Source organism: Squalius cephalus (assembly GCF_949319135.1).
Source record: "Squalius cephalus genome assembly, chromosome: 5".
Taxonomy (NCBI): Eukaryota; Metazoa; Chordata; class Actinopteri; order Cypriniformes; family Leuciscidae; genus Squalius; species Squalius cephalus.
Window position 1 is genome coordinate 34,000,338 of NC_137126.1, and position 24,385 is coordinate 34,024,722.

At 38.0% G+C, this 24,385-nt stretch overlaps 1 protein-coding gene across 1 annotated transcript in view; it reads left to right on the forward strand.

Annotated features, from left to right (window-relative positions):
- cacna1ba (calcium channel, voltage-dependent, N type, alpha 1B subunit, a) overlaps nucleotides 1–24,285 on the forward strand; it is a 106,068-nt gene extending 81,783 nt beyond the window's left edge. The window contains exons 29-49 of the mRNA XM_079871639.1: nucleotides 386–523; nucleotides 1,404–1,605; nucleotides 2,920–3,084; nucleotides 3,980–4,090; nucleotides 4,341–4,424; nucleotides 5,814–5,930; nucleotides 6,010–6,075; nucleotides 6,226–6,317; nucleotides 7,288–7,438; nucleotides 8,508–8,635; nucleotides 8,959–9,055; nucleotides 12,887–12,992; nucleotides 13,650–13,757; nucleotides 13,991–14,118; nucleotides 14,412–14,551; nucleotides 14,667–14,793; nucleotides 14,885–14,995; nucleotides 16,940–16,978; nucleotides 17,551–17,761; nucleotides 19,987–20,189; nucleotides 21,785–24,285. Coding sequence (XP_079727765.1) covers nucleotides 386–523; nucleotides 1,404–1,605; nucleotides 2,920–3,084; nucleotides 3,980–4,090; nucleotides 4,341–4,424; nucleotides 5,814–5,930; nucleotides 6,010–6,075; nucleotides 6,226–6,317; nucleotides 7,288–7,438; nucleotides 8,508–8,635; nucleotides 8,959–9,055; nucleotides 12,887–12,992; nucleotides 13,650–13,757; nucleotides 13,991–14,118; nucleotides 14,412–14,551; nucleotides 14,667–14,793; nucleotides 14,885–14,995; nucleotides 16,940–16,978; nucleotides 17,551–17,761; nucleotides 19,987–20,189; nucleotides 21,785–22,282 — 3,022 coding nt within the window. The 3' untranslated portion in view covers nucleotides 22,283–24,285. The remainder of the gene's footprint in view (nucleotides 1–385; nucleotides 524–1,403; nucleotides 1,606–2,919; nucleotides 3,085–3,979; nucleotides 4,091–4,340; nucleotides 4,425–5,813; nucleotides 5,931–6,009; nucleotides 6,076–6,225; nucleotides 6,318–7,287; nucleotides 7,439–8,507; nucleotides 8,636–8,958; nucleotides 9,056–12,886; nucleotides 12,993–13,649; nucleotides 13,758–13,990; nucleotides 14,119–14,411; nucleotides 14,552–14,666; nucleotides 14,794–14,884; nucleotides 14,996–16,939; nucleotides 16,979–17,550; nucleotides 17,762–19,986; nucleotides 20,190–21,784) is intronic.
- Nucleotides 24,286–24,385: the final 100 nt, after the last annotated feature.

Consider the following 24,385-nt stretch of genomic DNA (forward strand, 5'->3'; position numbering starts at 1 on the left):
TACAGCAGTACTGTCCAAACCCATGCAGAAGTGAGTGGAGTAAATGTGTTGGGTCCCACAACTATGGAACCTTTGGAAATAGTTTTGATGTTTTCAAAACTATCAAGGAATTTTTAAAACAAGCCCTGTAAAATAAAATCATGGACATTTCTGTAGTGATTGTACATTTCTCTAATTATGTTCAGCTCTAAAATACTTCCCCATTTGCATTTTGTGAATAATTTATATAAAAATATTCTTTAAAATCTTTAACAAATAAACATTTTAATCCATCTTCCAAGTGTGCTGATAGCACTATGTTCAATTAAGCAGTGCTTTGAAAATTGACAAATAGATATTTCTTTTTATATTCTGTCTCTGTTGTTATTGTCTTTGTGCTTATTAGAGGGGTGTTTCTGGATTATGATAAGGATGACGTGGCGGCCCAGCCTAGGGAGTGGAAGAAATATGAGTTCCACTACGACAATGTGCTGTGGGCGTTTCTCACTCTTTTCACCGTTTCTACTGGAGAGGGGTGGCCCACGTAAGTCAGCAGACATGTCACGGTCCCTAACTACTCATATCACAGCATGTCACGGTCAGACATGTCACGGTCCCTAACTACTCATATCACTCATATCTGTTCATATCACTGATTTGATGGTATATTTTGGTATATTGGTATTGGTATATATAGTACAACCATTTGCTATTCAGTATGTTTTGCTGGGATTAGAAACCCATAAAAGCTTCTGTCCTCTTCAAACACTTCCCTTGTGTCCTCTGACCCCCTCAGTGGCCTTTTATTCTCTCACTTTAAAGGCCATAATCAGTTTGAAGTGCTCTTTGAGGCTCTGTGATACTGGTAGAGCACAGCTCTCAGGAGGGCGAGTAGGCAGCCGTTCATGAATCAGCATCAGCCCAAACTCACTGCCAAACTCATGAATGTGCTGGACAAGCCATTGTAATTGACTGTGATTTATTGAGTTGTTCACAAGCTTGTTGGGGTCAGTGTTCTTCTTCCCCTGGTGTGCAAGTCTGTTTTCTTCCCTGCCCTCTCAGGTTTTAATCGTTTAATTAGATCATGTCAGTGTATTAGTAATTTAATGATGCATGATTTGTAAAAATGCCTCAGGTTAAGACCCATTGTTACAATCTGGAGGAACTCGCTTGCTTAAAATTTTTTTTTTTTATTATTTTTTTTTTTACGTTTATTACTTTGGCCGCACTGCTAATGAAAAAAAAATCTGTTAAATGAATCAAACCTAACCAGTTAAAACTGTTATCTGTGTGATTATGCTGTGATTTTATTGTCTTAGATCTACAATTTGAGGGTAGAGTAAAACTATGTATGTCTGTCTTCCACAAGGCACTTTATCATCTTAAACGTTAGGGTGTAATGATGTCATTTTGCCTTCGCACAGGGTTTTGAAGCACTCTGTAGACGCCACTTTTGAGGACCTGGGTCCCAGTCCAGGCTACCGCATTGAGATGTCCATTTTCTATGTGGTCTACTTTGTAGTCTTCCCCTTCTTCTTCGTCAACATTTTTGTGGCCTTGATAATCATCACATTCCAGGAACAGGGTGATAAGGCCTTGTCAGAGTGCAGTCTGGAGAAGAATGAGGTATGACTGAATAACGTTCAGACATGGTCGCCCCACAAATCCACTTTATGTAACCAACTCAGTCTTGAAATCCTACCCTGTAGACAAAATATAGCTATGAACTGGTACAAAATCCAAAAAGAGATTTTTTTTTTTTTAATTAGGACAAATACTATTTTTCTATAATATCATGCAATATAATATAATATAATATAATATAATATAATATAATATAATATAATATAATATAATATAATATAATATAATATAATATTTCCTAATTTCACTTGCAATTGGCAGGTGTGGTAAAATTATTTGTATTTGTTATTTGGCATCATAAAAATATGTATGCATTTGGTATTTGACATCATTAAAAATATGATGGACAATATTACTATTTTGCAGTTATACCTAATAAAAAATAAAATTGTAATAAGGACAAATTATATTTTAATATAATATAATATAATATAATTTTACTGAAAATATATTATTTATAAAATGTGTGTTTTTTATTAATTAATTATTATTAGTACAATTAACTTATTATAGAAAATAATGTTTTTTGGAAAGTAAAAAAAAAATTAGTTTTAGTTTAGATTTGAACAATTTATCACCATAAAGAAAGTTGCTTTTAGGCTGACGTAAGACAAAAAAATTAAGACAAACATTAATTTTCCTCTTACAAACACTGGAGGAGTTTTATAGTGTTTAATGATGTGATACGGTACCTACAGTCAAGCCAGCCATGGAAACATTTGCAGATGGCCAGGTAGGGAATTTTGACAGAATTAATGCATGTGCCTGCGGCGGACCACACACACACACCTAAACACATGTTCAGAAACAGGTATACATTCATACAGTGACGCACAGTGTCTAAAGACACACACAGAGACAGCCAGCCCCATGGAAGAGCAGTCAGCAAGATGTTCCTGCCCCATTTCCTCTGAGGCCCCATTAGACGGGCCCAGTCGTCTGCAGAGCCTGTGCTGTTTCACTCTCTCCCTCTCCATATGCCAGCCTAACATGACTCACAAACTGTGGTAAAAACCCAGACCTCAAGAGAAGTCATTTATCATCAACGTTCACAGCAGCGCAGCCAGAAAATATCAGCTCAATTACGAGTCTATTTTCTTGTTCTTCAACAGGTCAGACTACTGTATATCTACCACAGTTGTTGTCGCTGCTCTTTTTATGGCATTTCTGATTAGTTGTGATTATGAGAAGGAAAATGTGACTTTAGCCTGTTTCTGAAAGATTAAGATGGAAAACAGTAGTTGTCTGTGTGTCTGTATTGCAAATTAATTCCTTTGTTGCTGTTTCTCTTCTCAGAGAGCCTGCATCGACTTTGCTATCAATGCCAAACCGCTGACCCGTTATATGCCACAGAACCAGCACTCCTTTCAGTACCGCTTGTGGAAGTTCGTGGTCTCTCCACCATTTGAGTACTCCATCATGATCATGATTGCTCTCAACACTGTGGTGCTCATGATGAAGGTCATTTGGTCATTTTTCTTTCAGTAACACTAGAGTCCTTGGAGAGTTACTTGACAGCTATGAAATTTTCATTAATTTTGCACATTTCCTTTTTCTAACCATTTGGTGATTCATAAAAAGTATTTACAGTACCAGTCAGAAGTTTGAGATCAGTAAGATTGTTATTATCATTAATATTGAATGGAATATATCTTTTTTTTGCAAGGCATTCTTTTAAACATTCTATTCACCAAAGAATCCTGAAAAAATCACTGTTTCCACAAAAACAGTAAGCAGCACAGCTGTTTTTAAAACATTGATAATAGTAAGAAATATTTCTTGAGCACCAAATCAGCGACACTGAACACTGGAGTAATGGCTGCTGAAAATTTTAATTTGTAATATGTCATTATTACTCTTTTTACTCCATTTGATAAAATAAATGCAGCCTTGGTGAGCATAAGAGCATAATTTTTTTACTGACCTTAGACTTTTGAACAGTGGTACTATACATCATGTTTTTGTATTCATTTAAATAATCTTTTCTACTGTAACATATTACAGTAGAAAAGAAATGTCTGCATCACAGTAAGGCAAATCTATAGATAAACACCATTGAGAATAAAAATTACAAAAAACTCAAAAGTAAAACAATCTAGGTAAATTATGGTTTAAATGGTGGGTAAAATTGTGGGCACTTTTGTGGGTAATTTCCTACTTTTTCAGTGTTCTTTACTAAACTCACTTGATCAAATGAGCACAGATTCTCCCCAATACTTTTATCAATACATTTAACACAACTTTATGGACAAAATCTAACCTGTTTATCACCGTTGGTTTTGCTGCTAACTTTTTGTTTTAACAAAATAATACTAAAATAAATAAAAGATTTCCCTTTGTCTTCTTATACCTGCAGTTCCATGGGGCGAATGAGTCTTACGAAGCAATGCTCAAGTATCTCAACATTGTCTTCACTGCTCTCTTTTCAATGGAGTGTGTTCTCAAGATTATTGCTTTCGGACCCTTGGTAAGTATCATCACTGATACCCTCAACAACATTATGCACCTTGGTCCAAAAAGAGCTGAACCTAAAAGCAAATACAAAACTTCTGTCAAAGCCATTTGATAGCTTTTGAGGAACTGAATATCATGGTAGCTGGGTGAATCATGGTGAACTAATCCTTTAATTCAGTGTAAAACGTTCCTATGCTAGAGTGTGAAATTGTAAGCCTCTCCAACCTGTCCCTGAATTATCTCTCTAATTCTCTTCCTCACAGAATTACCTGAAAGACGCCTGGAATGTGTTTGACTTTGTGACTGTGCTGGGCAGCATCACTGACATCTTAGTCTCTGAGATTAAGGCAAGTGGGCGGCACTGAGCTCTGTGTTTGAGCTCTGTTAGAGAAAGGTCTCAGAGCTAGACCATGTGAAATACCAGACAGCAGAGATAGGCTGAGAAGAAATGCCCAAACATAGATGATGATGAGCTGGATAACATCACAGCTCAGGAACAGAAGGGAGAGAGAGCTCAGCTCTGTGTTGTTATTTTCCAGATAAAATGACAGTAATAGAGTAACTAAATCCATTTGGTAATGCTCACTTTGACCAAATCGCTAGTTTGTGGCTTTGATTTGTGTTTTATGATGTTATGAAGTTTTATGTTGTATTATGCTTTATGTCTTGACGTCCTTGTCATTGTCAAAAGCTGCTACTGATGGTAATTGTGTTTGTTCTGTAACTATATTTGTGCGTGATGGCTGTTCTTGTTCTCCTGTGTTCCTTAAATGTCTTCACTCAAATCTTGGCTTGCTCCTGCCACGATTTAACATCTTCATGTATAGACAACGGTGAGTTGCTCTCTTGTCTTTGATCTTAGGTCTATTCCTTCCTGCATGGAATGAAAAAACTTCCTATTGCAGACATATATGGCACATCATAAGGTTCTCCCTTATTAAAGGTTCACATTTACTGAAGATAATGCAACATCATCACCCCATGGTTGTCAGTTGAACATGTAGTAAATAGGTCTTATTTGAAGTCATCAGGGTTCACTACTGCTTACCGTGGATCGACATCCATGGTGGTCCAATATATTTTTGTCTGGATTGTCAGCATTGTTGTTTTAGGACCAACAAAAGTTATTGATCCAAGAACACACCATACTTGACAAAATCACTAAAATATTACCCAGGAATCCGCAATACACTGAATCCAGAGTCAATTTTCTGAAAAGGTCTGGATGCGTTAATGCAGGGATTTCCAGACTTTTTTGTTTGCTAGAACCCCTATTGATCTAAAATATTTACTTGAAGAACCTCCTGAGATTTTAAATTAAAATTTGAATAAATGTATAATATATTCACATATTCATGGTTGGTTAGTGTTCACAGATAAATAAATAAAATATTCCATATTTTTACAAATTGTATGATTTAATTATTAGCTACAGTAGTATTCATCAACTCTCAAACTCTTCCCTTATGAACCCCCAGGGGTTTGCAAACCACAGTTTGAGAAACCATGACTTAATTTATGGCATTCGAACAATAAAAAATTCAACTCAATCTCAGATTAAAATCAGGTTCAGTGTGAAGAGATTTGAGAACTTTTAGATCAAAGGATAGTCCAACAAAAAATGAAAATTCTGTCATCATTTACTCACCCTCATGTCATTCCAAACCTGACCTTCTCTGACTTCAGAAAATTAGGTGAAATGAATTTTCAAATTGACAAACCCTGCATTCCCACAGGACCGTCTGCTGAATTTCAGTTTCCTGAGACTCTTCAGAGCAGCCAGACTAATCAAGCTCCTCCGGCAGGGATACACCATTCGCATCCTGCTCTGGACATTCGTCCAATCATTTAAGGTAACTCGAAATAAACTGATTTGACATTCATTGGTGGAGACTTTTTTAAAAGTACCAATTTCTTCATTTTTGTTTCCAGGCACTGCCTTATGTATGCCTTCTAATCGCCATGCTGTTTTTCATCTACGCCATCATTGGAATGCAGGTAGCTATCTAAAATTATTTCAGTGCTTCAGTGTTTGTAATTAAAAAGGTCATTTATTAATTAAAATATAGAAACTGTATTGAGTCTGAAGGATGCTCAATGTAACTGTTTCAAAACATAAATTCATTTAAGGTAACATTGTGATTGCAGGTGTTTGGGAACATTGAATTGAATGACGATACTGCCATCAATCGTCACAACAACTTCCGCACTTTCCTCCAAGCACTTATGCTGTTGTTCAGGTCTGCACACACCTGTCATTCTTTACCTACTGCAATCAAATCCACCTGAGAATGCAGGAAATCTTAGAGAGGCTTCTGGGGCTGTATAACAGAATCAAGGTCTGACAAATTCCAACAAAGTTCAGATAGAATTATAGATTTAGAATGTTTCTACTGTCCTGCTTCTGAACACTATATTTAACCTTTGATTGATATCAACATTAATAGCGCGCATTTGTCTAATGCAATTAGGAATTTTGTGGAGAGCTGTATTTATAATTGATCAAGGTCTTTCATACTCAGAAAATATTCATGTATAAATTACTAAAATAAAGGCCTAACTACAGCCAACCTAGTCTGATCTCAAGTTATAGATCTGCTAAAGATCTCTGCTGTGTTTTGTAAGATTACCTTTATATTAAAAAGAGATTTCATTTCATGTATCATCTGAGAACTCTGAGATCTATTTAGGGCAATTTTCTTTTTGCACACCATATTTTGATCCTTTTACATGTCTGAGTGTTACCATAAAGAATCAAAGGATCCATCTGCCTGTCTGTCTGCCCATCCATCCATCCATCCTCAGATAGATAGATAGATATAGTACTTTGTATCACTGTGTTTACATCTTGCTGTCATGCTTTTTCTCTCTCTGGTCTCCCCTTTTGATCAGATTGAATTTTAAAGTATCATCTGGAGTATCAGCCATAATGCTAGAAAAACAACATATCCTAATGAAATTCATAAATAAATTTCCATCTTTCCCTTATGTTCATTACCTTGACGCTTCCTCTGAGCTGAGAGCCAAGAGCAGACAGCACATCAGTCTGACAATAACACTGTGAAAACATGAAATCTGTCTCAACTGTAATTTAAATATCAGCACTTCTCCCATCATCTGCAGTCTGTGTCATATTCTCTGACAGACATTCCTGGGTTTAATAGAGGATGCAGCATTTATTCAATCAGCTCTTCATCGTGTCTCTTGCAGGAGTGCCACTGGCGAAGCCTGGCACGAGATCATGCTGTCCTGTCTGAGTGAGCGCACCTGTGACAAATTTTCGGGCACACTTGGAAAGGAGTGCGGGAGTGACTTTGCCTACTTCTACTTTGTCTCCTTTATTTTCCTCTGCTCCTTCCTGGTCAGTGCTCAGAGTCGTACCAGCCAAAACAGGCTCATCATTATTGTAGCATGTCATCACATCCTACTGCCACAAAGCTTGATTGTTTATCTAAAAAAAAAGAAGAAAAGCCTTTGAACATGACTGAAATATTCCACTGTGTTTAGAATAGGGCTGGGAATCGATGCTGATTTCCTGATTTGATTTGATTCTGATTTACAAGCTCTCGATTTTACTCTGATTTCAATATGCTTTAATTCAATTGTGATCTATTTGGGTATTTTTAGTGGTGTAAATGATCAGAGTAATGTTTCATACTGATTCAAACCAGTCACACTACACTCTTCGCTCCATTTACTTCCATTCACATTCCATTCAGATCGGAAACATCTCATATGAAGTTTTGCATTTCAGTATGCTGAACTTTGCATTTCAAGTATGCTGAACTTTGACCTGCGAATTCATATATTCATTCGTGGGCCAATATAAGATTGATACGTTGATACAGTGTGGCCTCTTAGCTGAATTAAAAGAACAAACTTTGAAGCTGCAGGTTCGTTACAGATTGTATATTTTTACATTTTGGATTTATTATTGTTTGTTTATATGTCAAATTTTAGTGTTCTTTTTTAGTGAATCAACAACATAGAAAGTGACCATTGTAGCCCAATAGTCCTTAAATTGTTTTTTTATTTAATAGTTTAGAGTTATGTGGTGGTCACACTAGATTTTGAGCATGCAAAATGTCATGATATGTGCTCTACTGCATATTTTTAAAAACATAAAAGTTCATGAGAGTAATTTTTTTGTGAATCGGACTGCACTGGTCATGTTGTATGTTGTTTTTGAATGCAGACTAAAAACTCACATTCACAGCAAAGGTAAAAATATTTTATTGATTGTAATTTGTTATTTTGTCATGGCACTGAAGACATAGCAGCCAGGGTCTATTTTTCAGACTATGATTAATCGGAAAATCAATGTTTTTACCCAGCCCTAATTTACAATTAACCTCATACTCCCAGATATTTTCAGATTGTTTTTCCTGCTCCGTGACCTTCAGAGTCTTTTCTCCTGACACTTTCTCCAGATGCTGAACCTGTTTGTGGCTGTCATTATGGACAACTTTGAATATTTGACACGTGACTCCTCCATCCTGGGCCCTCACCACCTGGATGAGTTTATTCGAGTATGGGCGGAGTATGACCCAGCCGCATGGTATGTTTCAGCCTGCACTCCCCCGCCAGATGGAGACCTACTCTTGTGATAAATATAGTAACTGAGTTTGGCAACAGTTGAGAGAAGGAGAATCATTCTGTTAGGGCTCAAAGGCCTTCTCAGGTTAGACCACATAAATAAAAGAGAGAATGTTCCCCCTTATTCTTTATGTGTGATTGAAGACCTCCCACGCAATGCCTATAAGAATTGTGCTCTGGATGTGAATGGGATCTTGTACTCCTATCCGCATCTTGTCCACAACACAAATATGCTCTCCAAGCTTTCTTCATGTATGTGTCATGTTTTGCTTGTTCTTTCCGCAGCGGACGGATTTCCTATAAGGATATGTACAATTTGTTGCGAATTATCTCGCCCCCCCTTGGCTTAGGGAAGAACTGCCCTAATAGGGTAGCATACAAGGTTTGCAACCCAAGCAACTTCTTCCACTCGTGTGGCCTCTGTGTGCAAACGCCCAGAGACCCAAACTTGAATGGCTGTGCTCAGATGACTTGCCTACACACAAGCACTTGCCCCACCAGATTTGACTGGCTTTGGTTAATGATGCTGGATGGGAAACAAAGATTTCAAGGTCACGTATAAATTGGACACCTCCTTTAATTGGGTATAATTGAGTAGTTTTCATATTGGCAATTCAAGGTTTTGTCACTAAACTAATGTTACAATATCAAGCCATTTAAATTTTTACATTTCTATCTTAATCATTCAAATGAACTAGAACAGAAAAGAAACTGGCGTTGAAACCTTTGTTTCTGTGCACTGAAAGTGGAAACTCCCCCTGATGTCTCAGCATGCAGATGCAGACATCTTACAAACAATGCAGCCATTCTGTCACCATCCACTCCTCGTGTCATCTCACTCACCTCTTCCATCTCTCCTTATCAGGGATCAACTCTCTCACCTCTGACCTCTAACCTTTGGGATCCATCTCTGACCCTGCCAGGCCAGGATGGCATCCCTGTCCATGACACTCTTGGAAATCTAATTAACAAAAGATTTCTGTTTTTTTGTCCTCTGTTGTTTGTTTTGTCTTTTTTCATTTTGTCTTGTTTGGTTTACTTTCTGCCCCTCTTGTTTCTCTTCCCGTCTCTCTAACTCCCCATTCTTTTCTTTATTTTTGTTTTTTTCCCCCGTTGTCTGCACTGTGAAGTGGCCGTATCAAGTACCTCGATATGTATGAGATGCTGCTCCACATGTCCCCACCTTTAGGTTTGGGAAAGCAATGCCCTCCACGAATCGCCTACAAGGTAGCTCAACTTCACATGCCCCCCCACTCCCCCCTGCTCGTACTGTCTTCCCATTGGCTTATTCTTCAGCCAATCTCTGTGCTCTTGCAGTGTTTCCCCTCGTTTTTTGTTTAACTGTTTATTTTTTCTCCCCACGCTCTAATCTTTTTGGTGTAGTTCCTCCCTCCCCCTCTCTCTATTTATTCAAGAGTTCCCCTCCACTTCCTGTGTGATTTAGGGATGGTCACAGACTAATTATGAGTATGACTGCAGAACTTTAGTCCATTTGTGACCCTGGAAACCAGTCACATGGGTAAATTTTCTGAAATTGAGATTTATACATCATCTGAATGCTGAATAAATAAGCTTTCCATTGATGTATGGTTTGTTAGGATATGGCAATATTTGGCCGAGATGCAACTATTTGAAAATCTGGAATCTGAGGGTCCAAAAAAATCTAAACATTGAGAAAATCGCCTTTAAATTTGTCCATTTATGCTCACGATTCTGCTGCATTCACTCACAAAAATAAATGTTTTATATATTTACGGTAGGAAGTCTACAAAATATCTTCATGGAACATGATCTGTACTTAATATCCTATTGATTTGTGGCATAAAAGAAAAATCGATAATTTTGACCCGTACAATGTATTTTTGGCTACTGCCACAAATATACTCTTGCTACTTGTGACTGGTTTTGTGATCCAGGGTCAATAATGTTTAATTACAACCCAGGCTCATTGGAAATACGTGTCCATTTCTGCACTTCTTGCATGTTCCGCGACACTTTTAAAGTGGAATATCCAGTAGTGCCACTAAAAGTACATTCAGTTTTTAACAAATGAACATGGATATGGAAACGTTTTATTGCATTGCTTGCTGTACGTATCGCAGCAGTTAGGGGATTAAAAGTCTGATGAGTGGCGCTAAAAGGTTAATGCTCTGTCGCTTTTGAAAATAATGCACCACCTACACTAAACCTGCAAGTTCAATGCTGTACCACCAGGTGACCTACCGAGCAAGTTTACTGTGTCAAAAAAGCCATACAAGAGCTGGTTATTTGATACATGTCAAAATGTATTATTATACAAATCATGTGCTATGATAAAAGTGTTTTGAGGTCATAACAGTATTGTGCAAGGAACCTCATGAAAAAATGAAAAAAAAAATTCTTTATTAATCAACAATCTGCACCATAATCATAATCTATGTGAAAAGGAATCAAATTTGATGATGTTTTACTGCCTATAGTGGTCATTTCAGCTGGAAACTGCTGTGTAATTGCATGTTTTGAATTTTGCAAAAATGTTGGTAGAGGCACGTATTTCCAATCAGCCTAGGTTGTTTAATTATAATAATAATAAGAGAAACTTAAATCTCAATTTTATCTATGGTCATACTTCATATGTATAACATTTACCCCAAAAGTTGCATTGTGTAAGGGTTTGTGCACGACATTACAAAAAAATATTTTCTGTAATAATCAAATGCATTATAAATGCAAATTATTTTATGTAAACTCAATTTACATAAAAACTATGTGGCCAATTGCTCTTTTTGCGGGTTTCTGTGTCTTTGGGATTCACTTAAGGGCCCCAAATTTAGCTGAAAAAACTCTTTTAGAGCCCTTATGTTGTGTTAGAATAGGAAAGGACCCCCCTCTCACCCTTGTTTTCATGGAGCAGTGTGTGTGGAACCTAAGTTGCTTTCAGTCATGAGAACTATGCACTTGACCTCTTTCTTTTTCTCTTGGCGGTCGTTCACTTATATTCTCCCTGTCTTGCTTGTGCTGTCTATGTCTCATCCACTTGACCATTTCCTCTCTCTCTTTTCTTTCTCTTATAGCCTTCTCTCTTTTTTCTTTCTCTGCAGTATGTGAGAATGTATGTCTGTGTGTGAGACTGTCCATCTTTTTTTTTCATTCTGATCTTTTTCTTTTTGCACTGCTACTGCTAGTAGATGTATGTTCTATTTGCTCAGGGGAGCTCAACTCTTCACAATGAATCACTCTAAACCATATTGTACACTTACATCCCATGATACAAAAGAGATGTCATGTTTAAAGGTGCACTCAGATATTTTCCTCTTTAAAAAGTTAAGCATACAGAAAGTAATGGTACTTTTGAAAATTATGTTTAAAACCATGTGCACTCACTCTTATAAAAAGCTGTTTTAGTTTACATGGGAGGAGTTGCCTCGAGGTCGGCCATTTTGAGTCAGATGATCAGCCAAATACTACTTATTTTATCTTTATAAATCCCCAATTATTGGATACTTTTGCTCACAGAATAAATGATTAAAGACTGAGTGCTAATAAAGCATTTCTACAAATACAAATTTTAGTGATGCTTCATCCACACCTCTAGGTGTCAGTATACAATAAGTCCAAGAAAACTGCCACATTTTCCTGTGCAATATAAGCAAACAATTGAGTGCACCTTTAAAGATAAAGTGTGTATTTTTTTGAGACTCTAAACTAAAGGCACTAAACCAAAAGGGTATTGTCAGAATGATCCAGTTGAAAGTTGCTGGTGTGTTTAGCATTATTTAAACTCCAAAAAGCCACAGCTGAAAAGCAACTATTTGCTGAACTTTTATTGATTAGTAACTCCCAGAGTCGAGCTCCCATGTCCTCTGAAACCCCTCATGGTTATGTGTACATGCTTTTCTTCACTCTCGAGTTGGTGTCGGTTTATCACCAGTGCACTTTGGTTGCAGATTGTAGCCTATAGCAGTGAATGTGAATGTTCGATTCTGTACGTTCTTATTCTCTTTGTGAACAAAACTGTTTGTGTGCTTGAAATGCTAAGATTAGAAAAGGATCCAGTATATTTGTTGCTCGATTCATAGAATATATGAACTGAATTAAAAAAAAAAAAGGATATGAAATATGAAGAGTCTAATCTCAGACACACACAAACTGTTTTGTTGGAGTTGTTGGGGTGTTGGGATGCTGATTTTGAGAAGTGTTTTACCCCACTAATGAACCTCATGGCTCCTCGTAGCGGCTGGTGAAAATGAACATGCCCATTGCAGATGACAACAGTGTGCACTTCACCTCTACCCTGATGGCTCTGATCCGCACTGCTCTGGAGATCAAACTGGCATCAGGTCAGTCTGGTACCCATCTTATTGTCTAAATAATTGTGTAATTATTGTAGAAATTAGTATCCAGATAACTGTTCCACCTTCCTTCTCCTTTGAAAGAGTCTGTCTTTCTCTTTTCCATATAACTACAAATGTGATTTAGTGCCTGATGGAGAAATGTACTCACTTCTTCAGTGTGATCTGTTCCATTGCTTCTGCTAGTGCCATTTCCACTTATCAGAGCAATGTGTGTGGGATGGTGTGTGTAGCATCTGTTGTGTCTCTTTGAATGTTTGGCACTGGATGGGATGCTTCACTACATTCTTTCAAAGCAACTCCTCAGCAAAGCTGTTTTGTCTTACAGTACATTGATCTAAATTCACTGAACTTAAATAATTCCTTCTTCTTCTTCCTACATGAGATGAAAAGAGTTTTTCTAGCTACACTAAATTCTAGAAGGGGTAAAATTCTCCCAAAGCAACTCAAAGCATTGCTCTAAATTAACTGAACTTAATGAATGATTAATCATAATTATGATAATATTACAGGAGAAAAAAATGTTGAGGGGTGAAGAGAATATTTTTGAAAACAATGGTCAACACCACAATAATTAGACAGAACAGAGTAGCGTAATGGATATGTAGTCTTATTAGCCTCTTGTGTTCATGAATCTCTCCACAGGCATGGTGGCCCAACGTCTGTCAGACGCTGAACTGAAGAAGGAGCTCTCTACAGTCTGGCCAAACCTGTCTCAGAAGACTATGGACCTGCTGGTCACTCCACACAAACGTAAACACATTATGAATCATCACCCAGGAGATTCTTTCTTACTTTTACAATGAAAATGCTCTTCACATTTGTATCCACATATCACAAGACTAACTCTGAAGTACAGGCACACACTTGTTATGAATGAACGCAGGCACAGTAATTCTGCACACATCTCCAAACACCAGTAATACACAGGGACCTCTAGTGGTCACCAGTAGAACTTCTAAAAGATGCATTTGTCTCTTTTGCAGCCAATGAGCTTACAGTGGGGAAGGTGTATGCGGCTCTTATGATCTTTGACTATTACAAGCAGAACAGAGCCAAAAGACTTCAGATGCAGCAACAGCAGCAGAAGGAACAGGCAGGTCATGGATCTCAGGTGAAACATATTTACACTACTAATCAAAGGTTTTGTACATTTTAAAACAATATTAAAGTCATAAAACTATAATAAAAAACATTATATTGAAAGTAATATAGTGTTTATCTCGATCATATAGTGTCTAAAATTCCAAGCGTAAGCCTTTACATCAAACTTTTTTTTTTAAAGATCCTGAGAAACATAAATTCAAGACTGTCTAATCTTTCAACTGGTAGTGAGTTTATTATCAGTTACAAAAATAAGCTCTTTGTATTTATAACAATGTTTTTTTTTATTCTCTCTGTTTGAAGAATAAAGTCAGTGCTCTCTTAGAGCCCATTCTCCCACTAACTCACATTCAAGATCAGGCCACAAACAGTGTAGATTTGGTCTCAGAGTTTCAAGCTCAGACCAGACCCAGCTCCACCACGCTCAATAACGGACGCACACAGTGAGCATACCATCCCTCCTGCATACACATACAGTACACACTTGGATTAGCCTGTTTGCCATGACAAGTGTTTCTACTCTAATATGTTCTTTCCTCTGTCAAATTCCATGCCCAGTCATGACAACCCTATTAAAGGATCTTCATCCTGGGCCTCAGAGAAGTCCAAAGAGGTCCAACGGTCTAAACGACGACCAATGTCCAGAGGTCAATCAGAGGAAGCCTCAAATGCAAACACTGCCCAGGTGCCGTAAATAACAACATTGACTCTCTCTGACACAGAGTGTCTTTCTTTGATGCATATTCAATCCCTTATTGTGTGTGTGCATGTAATAGGAGTCAGTAGAAATGAGGAAGATGGAGAACAGTGCCACCACTGCGACCTCTGGCGGCCTTGAGGGCCAAGGACGTGCGGTATCCATGCCAAAACTCAATGCAGAGATGCAGGTATTCTATTAGGTGAAGGTTTTGTAGTCAAACCTCTCCCTGACTTGCTTAAAATCCTGTACATATGCAAATAATTGTTTAATAATGTGTCATTAAATGGAATATGGTTCTTGTATATGGTTTAGAGAAACTCATGCCGCAAGAATTATACATATACGTATACACATCCTTTACTCCTCTTATAGTTTAATACATAATCTTACTCCTGTTTTTTAGAACAAACACATGTTGATATATTGTTTCATCCCAAGTCTAATGAAAATTCGACATTTGTCCTATTTCAGGGCTCCGAGGAAGTAAAACAATACAATTAGTCATTGATTGGTTGCCAGATCTGCGCCCTGGATCATTTTGTTTTTTGGCTTGTTCTGGCTAAGAGGAAGTGAACTGTCAGAATAAGTATAAGTATACTCTCAAGAAAGAGGTTGAGATGACTTTTTGGCTACTTTGAGATGGATTTAAAAATCCATCTTGATTTGAACACTGGATGGCATTTCTTTGTTTTTATTTGAAATGTAATTTGCACAGAACTGGATAAAAGGCTTATTGGTTTTACTAATGGATTGTGTTGTTTTAAGATCTCAACATTCAGTTTGCTTAATGTTATAGTATGTCAGAACAACAGCATCATTGGAAAAATAAATCTAAAATCATCCAAGTATGAAATTCACATTCCATTTGGACTGAAAAAGACAATCCATCCATTAAGACTCATTAGGATATTCCTGCTATCAAATCACACCTATCCCACACCTCTCCAGTGCTAATGGGCTGCTCAGGCTCACTGAGTGCCTCTGTTTCACTTCCAAATTTGATTCCTATCCAGAACCAAATCTCTTTAAAGTGCTGGACTAACCGATAAAAGACATTAGATGCTGAATGTAATGTTTCAGCACCTGCTAATATGGCCAAATCCCTCTGATTTCTGTGGAGGAAATCCCTTCTCCACTGGCACCTGGCCATGTCCAGTCCTTCTGCTCGACCGATGTAAAGAGACAAAATAACAGCCTCAAACACAGATTCATTTAGACCACAACCCAGAAACTCTGCAAAACTATGATGTGTGTAAGATCTGCAAAGACTTTATGATTGACAAGTGTGTTCCCTTTGTCTTCCAAAGGGAAGTTAAGCTTAGGTTGCTTCAAATCAAATAAATCAGTGCATCAAAATAACACAAACCATTTTTTAAGCATTTAGAACAATATTTTGACTGTCCATTTACAAATGTGGGTTTTCAGTGTTGTTTTATTCAAAGCGTTAAAGGTGAAGTGTGTAACAGAGATCTAAAACTCTCAAATGAGTTAGCATTTTTGCACTTCAGTTTACAGTGTTGCAAAGTCAATGGGTTTTTTGAGCTCAAGGTATTTTCATGTTTTATTCTACAACATAAAATACATCAGTAATACCTCACTATTGATTTTTTTAAAGCTTTTACGTGTCTTGAAATAGACAGTTGCTTAGTGGTGGTGACGCTGAATTCAGAATGTTGTAGTTTGTTTATAGCCTAACTTTTGACTTCTGACAATTGTATTTAGACTTCAAATTCAAGCTGTGTTCATTTGTTAAGATTAAAAAAACATGGAAGAATCTTAAACTTTTGTTGGTTTCAGAGCTCATTTTCTGCAATAATCCAAAAGCTAATAGAAAAATCCTAATGTTTTTTTGTTGGAAGATACCAACTTCTGGGTCGGCCTTAAAAATGATGTGCTACTAGTGTCACTAAGTATTGCACAAATATGGATTATTTCCAAACATAAATATGTTTACATGCAATTCCGCTACTGGTGCAAAAATGACACACTTCACCTTTAAGTGACTCATTAGAATAGAACTAAGAAAATGGGCTTGACTTATTGTGTTTCTTTACAATCTATTTTCTATTATCTTTTTTTCATGTCTTCTCTGCCATCGGGCTTCATTTTGTCCTCTGACGTGCTTCATCAGAGGAGTCATTCCCGTCATTCTCCTGGGACTTTACTGGAAGTATGATCAACTTTTAAAATATTCGGTTTCATAGGAATATATTCTTGACTTGAGCAAGTTTTGAGATAAGAATCCAAGGTGAACTTTGTAATGTTTTAGTAAAGTCACATGTCTGTTTGTCCTCAGTGTCAGTAGGAATATGAAGATTAGCAGCCTATTGTACTGCAAAACATGAAATCAAAGGAAGCCTAGTACTGGCTCAAGAGTCAGTGACCTTTGATCATTTCAGACAGATTAAGAGGCACAGGGTAAAAACGCACCTGTGGATGGATGGGAGCATAAATTCAGGGTATAATCCCAAAATGAGTGTTTCCTCAAATGGTATTAGCTCAGCTGCTACAGATGTTACACTGCCTCTGATACGTTGATACCATAATGATCCCTTAGATCCATGCTGCGGTTTGGAGTTCATCCTTGTTTTGATGCATCTGAGATAAAAATGGAGGTTTAGCGTACAAGACAATGTTATTATAGGCAATTTCAGTACAGCATTCCTTGTAATATTCCAAGATGACAATGTCCAAAAGCATTCATCTCACTTCATCCAACCACCACCTTGTTTTCTTTCTCAGCCCATTCCCGATTCCCCAATGAGACGCTCTGCATCCACTTTTGCACCGCAGCGCCCTCAGGAGGTGAATCTGAATGACTACACTTTGGAGAAACCTGTTCAAGAACGACATCATCACCATCACCATCATCATCGGTGCCATCATCGCAGGGAAAGAGACAAGAAACAGAGATCTCTCGACAGGTCGCCTACAGGCCAGCACAAAGCTACAGGTAAATACACTTTCATTGCCATTAGATAAAAAGTACTAGTAGTAGTAGTAGTAGTAAAAAAATAAAAACTAGCTGCATGAAGCAAAGCTGCACAATATGTTCATCTACAGATCTCTCTGGAGATTTTTTGTTGCGTTGGTTCAGTTGATCCTGAATCCAGACGGGACTCGGTTGTGTTGAGGATCGATTAAGTGCAGAAGCAGAGCCTGGTGTGAGAGCGTCGGCCGCAGCTGGCCTCTATTAGCCAGATAAAAGGGGCTGACAGACGTGCAGGCCCATGACCTGCTAATTTATGGTTACCTCTCAGCAGGCCAATCGAGAACAGGGAAGAAAAATTCGGAGACAGGTTTTTGACCAGAGTCTGTTGCAAGAATGTGAAATCCAGAGGAGAGGGGAGACTGTGAGAGATGGATCTGCCACAGCAGGGCTCAATAGTTCAAGAAATCCTGTTGTTTTGTTTAATTTTTTCCTTTAATTTTCTTTAAAAAAAATCAGCAGGGGTCAAAAATCCTGATCTTTTAAGTTCAGCGATGATATTTCTACTTGAATTGAAAATAAGAGCACCTTTTTCTCAGTTGTTAAAAAAAGAAGTATTTTTAGCAGATATTGCAGTGTGTTCTGCTTTCCACACAAAACATTTTATTAATTATTATTTTGATTTGATTTGTTAAATATATCTAAATATCTAGCCTGAGAAGCAAAATGATGATATTAAAACACATTTTCAGAGAAAGAAATGTTTTTCTTACCTCACTTGGCAAAAACAATATTTAAGCATAAATGTTAGTGAATTTGATGGTTTAAATAAAAGCAATATATATATATATATATATGTTTAGATTAAAATACTGATTTAGAAAATTTTATTGCATTTTTTTTAAACAGTATTTTTACTCTATCTAAAAAAACTTCAAAAGAAGAGGAATTTACCCCCAAAGCTAAATTGTGTAAGATATTAAGATTTTAATAATTATTTTAGCCAAAGAATCTAGAGCTGAACGCAAGCTTAACGATTTAGCATTTGCAGACGATATTTCAAATGATCTCACCAGGGCACAACAACAGCTCACCCAACTACAACAAAAAGCTGGTGCCGTCGGACTAGAATTAAACGCGGAGAAGACCGTCTAAGTCCAAATGAATGCTTCCAGTGACAGTGAACAGCATCTACTAATTAACGGAAAGGACGTTGAAATCGTAGACGAATTCAAGTTTCTTGGATCCTACATCATATCGATGGAGAGAGATGTCAAAAATCATATCTCTCTTGCATGGGTGGCCTTTACTAAGTTAAAGAAGCTGCTCACCGCTCCACCACCCAAGCCAAATATAGAATTCAGGACTCGGCTCTGTAATGTAACTTGTCTATCTGTGTTGCTTTATGGCTGCGAGACATGGGTTCTAACGAAAGCTCAAGAGGAAGAACTGGATGTGATTGCGAGAAAGTGCTACCGAACCATGCTGGGAATTAGACAAACAGACGCCCATATGACAAACGAGGAACTCTACAGACTGACCAATCAACGACCAGTCAGCACGACCATCCGCAAGCGACAGCTAGAGTTCGTGGGCCACTGTCTTCACATGGAAGAAAACGAACCAGCCCACATCTACGCCATCTATCACTCAGAAGTCAGTGATAAGAACAAGCGAGGAGCACCTCGCCTAACCTTCAGACACAAAATCCGGAGCTACAATACATTGACGAGTACAACAAAAACCAAAAAGCCCGGAATCAAATAGCTCTCCCCGCAGCGAATAGCAGTCAGTCACTCACCCATGTCGAAAGGGAAGAGGAAACAAAAGTGATCATCAGCATCGCCAAGAATAGAGAATTGTGGAAACATATTGTCGAGCTCCATACCAGGGGACCCGACCAATGATGATGATGATGAATAATTATTTTGACTTTTTTCCCCCAGTAAAAATATATAAAAATATCTAACAGGAAAAGCAAAATTATGGTATTAACACTTTTTTCCAGAGAATATATGTTTGAATTAATTTTGTTTTTCTAACTTAATTTGGTAAATACTATTTTATAGTGAATTTTATAGTAAAAACAAAAAATAAATACTAATTAAATGTTTTTAAAAAAAATCCTACACACTTTTGCCTAAATTTCTATTGTTTAGATAAAAGTACTGATTAAAAAAAAAATTTTGTTGCAGTGCAAGTTTTAATGGATTGCCTTTCTTTCCCTCATATTTTTGTTTGGTTCTCAGACACAAGAGCTGACCCCGTAGAGGAGAGGGCACATGACCGGGGTCGTTCCCACGAGAGGAAGCACCATTCGTCTTCGGCAGAAAAGCAGCGGTATTACTCATGTGATCGCTATGGCAGTCGGGAACACTGTCCCAGCAAGTGTGCCGTGGCAAGCTGTGCCACCTCGCCCAGTGAGGCCGAGGAGGGCAATCTCAACAAGCAGGTGGGACGGGGTGTGTCGAGACAGGACAGGGACATGTGTTAAAAGGAAAGGTTGGGTCAGGGGTTAGAGACTGGAGAATGATCAGGACGTAATGAAAGTATCTGATGAGTGCGATCAGATTAAAGACATCTTAGGATTTGAGACAAGGTACAAAATAAATAATGATGAAGGCTGAAATCTGTGGTAAGTGCCGAGATGCATTAGAAAGTAATGAAGATAATGTACCAATTCAAACACAAGTTAAGCTCTATGGATAGCGTCTGTGTCCCTCAACAAACAAAAAACAATTGTACAGCTGTACACTTACAATGGAAGCCAATGAGCAAGAGATTTTTAAAATAACACTGTTTTGAAACACATTTGTAAAACTTGTACACAATAACATGGAACTAATATGATGAACTGGCTAACCAAACGTGTCTGTAACTGGTGTTATGACCTTATAACCTGGTATTTTTCACATGATGTGTGCAAGGAGACCAGAAAAGAAGGTGACATAACTTTTAAAGTAGAAGATCCGTTCATTTTTTTCTCTACAACTACTATGTATTTCCGCTAAAATATCAGTGTTACAGTACGTGAGTTTCCAGTTTAGGATTCTCTCAAACGTGGTAGTAGCAAACTCTTTTTGACATGTTAATTATGGTTGATCTCAACTAATTATATTATAGAATAATATAGTATATTATTAATTATAGTAAACTTTTATCATGCCTTTCAATTGCATTAATGTGAAAGTGTTCATTGTTTTACAGACTGAGGGACCAGTTTAATTATTGTCTGTAGAAGTAGAGCTCAACTTGTATTTGAACCTTATATTGAACCTAACCAATTTATTAGCTGCCATAGCTAGAAGAGCAACAAAGTGCCGTAAGCTGTGAAACTGTTTGCACCACAAACCAGTGTGTTTATGATTATGATAATAATTCTAAATGATTTGATAACAAATACCAGTCTGCAACATCAAGCAGGAGAACATGCTGTTTTTGTGCAGCTAAAATAACTGGAAATGGCTGACACCAGAAGACTCACACATAGCCACGCCCACTCTTATTAAAAATAAGGTGGATAGTGAGAATTGGACTGATACATCAGCTAGTCAGTTACATAGGTGAATTAGCTTTTATACCTTTTTAATTGAAAAAAAAACAACTTTGCATTGTTTTTAGAAGAGCTTCTGTGAAACACTAACCATTCCTACTCAAGCCATGAAGATAACAAGATATTATTTACTTATAAAGTTTTACAATTTGTGATATAAACCTCATAAATGAAAAATTTCTCTTCTCTTCGGCTGTAGTGCAACCACTCATAGGCTTTCACTTCTCTTTCCACTTTTCCTTCACACCATTTCTCTGTGCATTTGTCTGTCTTTTCTTTCTTTGTCTTGACTGTCATCTTCACTTCCTCCTTTGTTTTTGTCTTTCATTTTTGTCCAATTCATCTTCCATCTTTCTCTGCTGTCTTGTCCAACATATTACTTTTCCTTCCTTCCCTTCCTTCTTTCTTTGGCTCCTGGTCCCTGTCTAACCTTTTGGGCATTTTCCCCCTCATTATTTTATTGTTTTGATTTTGCCTGTTTAATTTTCATCTAGGGCAGTGGGTGGGCTAAGGGGAGCCCGGTGTTGTTGACCTCAGGGGCGAGCACTCCAAGCCGTGGGCGCAGACAGCTGCCCCAGGTCCCCCTTACTCCTCGTCCCTCCGTGGCCTACAGGACTGCCAACTCTTCCCCTGTGCACTTTCTGGGCACGCAGGCCGGCTTGCTTCCCCCTAGTCCCGGCAGGCTGAGCCGCGGTCTGTCCGAGCACAACGCCCTATTATACAGCGGCTCCATCTCCAGCTCGCCGGCCCCCGTCAGTCGCATTAACTCAGAACCCTTCTTGGGCCCCCCGGACCACCCTGCCTACGCTGTCTTCCAAGAGGATCCGAGCCCTCAGACGGGCCTTTCTGCCCGGATCGTGGCGATTCCCCCACCGCCCCAACAGCAGTTCCGCGGGGTTCCCAACGGATACCACTTCACCACGGGCCCCGGAGCCAGCAGAGCACGGGCACGGCAGTACTACCCAATGGCAGAGGTGGACGACTGGTGCTAGCATGGCTTTTATTTACACAACACATACAGATGATGTTTTTGTTTTTCGATCCAAGATGAGTTTTATCATCTCTTGTTTTGCGGGTGGTGTTAAATGCAGTAATACATGTATTTGTTTTTCAATATCCAGGGGATAAAACATACATGTACGCTTACAAAGCAGCAGATGTTAGATAAAAAGGCGCCAACCCAACCGACTTTGATGTATTCTAGTCAGGCTAACTAGTTTGTGGGTGTGGTCTCTTTACAAACACATGAGATTGACAGTTGATGTGAAAACACATGGTCTTTTTCTTAATCTTTGCCTTTCTAAGGGCAACAGATGCCAAAACGTGCTTGTGTAACTTGGGAAAAGAGTGACCCACTGCTACGAATGTAGACCACAATGGGCCTCTAGCCAGTTTTCTTCAAAGCAAGCCTCTGAGACACACTCTAAATGCAAATATCCCCATGAAAATGTTACCTTGCCGTTATAGGTGTAACTTTTATGGAGCGAAACCTTTACAGAAGTGGCTGGAAATGCAAGCAACAATTATTTTTTTCTTCCTTTACAAAACGCACAATAGCAGTGCCCCCTATCGCCATTTAAGAGAATTACATGTCATTTCACACTGTTGCAAAAAGCAGATTGTTCGTTAGGCTGCTGATGACCATTCCTTGCACATATGTGAAACCTTTGACAACCATAATGTACTTTGTTTTATATCAAATTGTTGTACATATTTTATCTGTACATTATGTGCTTTTTGTATTGTAAAGACGAACGGTTTTACTTAAATCGCTTACGGCTTCACCATACTGTCAGGTCTACTGATTCTTCTTGACTGCTCCAGATGTTATTTACAAAGTGCCTAACCTTTTGAATATATTGTAGTAGTGATGCAACCTCAGCTTTTTTAATGCATCAACACTTGATAGAGTGAACTGAACAAGCTCTAAGGGTTAAAAGGAACTACAAGGTGTTACGATCGCAGGCCTTAATTCAGAAGCAAAGACACATACCTTTGAATTCACAATAGGTTTTTGAATGGAAATTACAGTATGATTGGTTGTTTGTTTTTATTGTTGTCTCCTTTTTTTGTATAATTTTAGTACTAAATGGAATATTGAAAATTCCATTACCAAACGCATATATTAGTATGGAGTAACTATTAAAAAACCGCAGTAGTTGTGTATTTGTCCTGACAGGGACTTTATAACCACAGTTATAAAATTGCATGTTAAAAAAAAAAAAGTTCAATTCTTGATTGATCATGGTTACGAAACCAATATATTTTAATATTTACGGTGTATATTTCCTGTCCTGATGAAGATGCTCAGACTGCATTGCTATTTGCCTTCTCTGTTTGGTCTTTTACGGTTAAATGCGAGGACTGAGAACCAATGAACTGTCACAAAAGAGTGAGCTTTGCTCATGTAGCAGATTTCCCGATGTGAGCGCGTGTTGTGTTGCGTTGAGTCGGGGTCCTGGCACCGGTACAGTAGTCTGATCTGTGTTAAGTTTAAACTTTCCCCCTCATGGCACTCCTCCAAGCACCCCCAGACACACATACACACTCACAGCTTTCATTCTGCCGCCGTTCCCCAGCTGCTTGCTCTATAGAAATATGGCCGACTCCTTTTATCACGCTGGTAACATGAGAGGAATATTTAGCCACCTGAATGCCGAGGGTGTGGCAGTCTAAAAGAACAGAAAAAAAAAAAACCACAACTCTGTATTGGGACACTATACTGTCTAGGATCATTTAATGTGTTCCACATTAACACACATGAGTACATTAGATGCTTGGAGAATTGTTTGACTAATCAGGTGATTCTTGGCCACCGATGTGTCGGGACTTTTGCTGACAGTGAATGTTCTTTCCTTATTCATTTTTTTAAACATATATTTTCTTTACGTAGGGCTATGCAACGAGATGACACTTTGAAAAATATACTTCATTCATTTTGTAGCTTTACCTGCTGGGAAATCCAGATTCAGGCTTTAGCATGATAGTGACCAAATCTTCCTCCTTTTTTTTTTTTTTTTTTTATAAAAATAAACAGCAAAAATGTATGAAAAAGTATATTTTAGAATGCATAAAGGCACAATGATTAAAGAAAA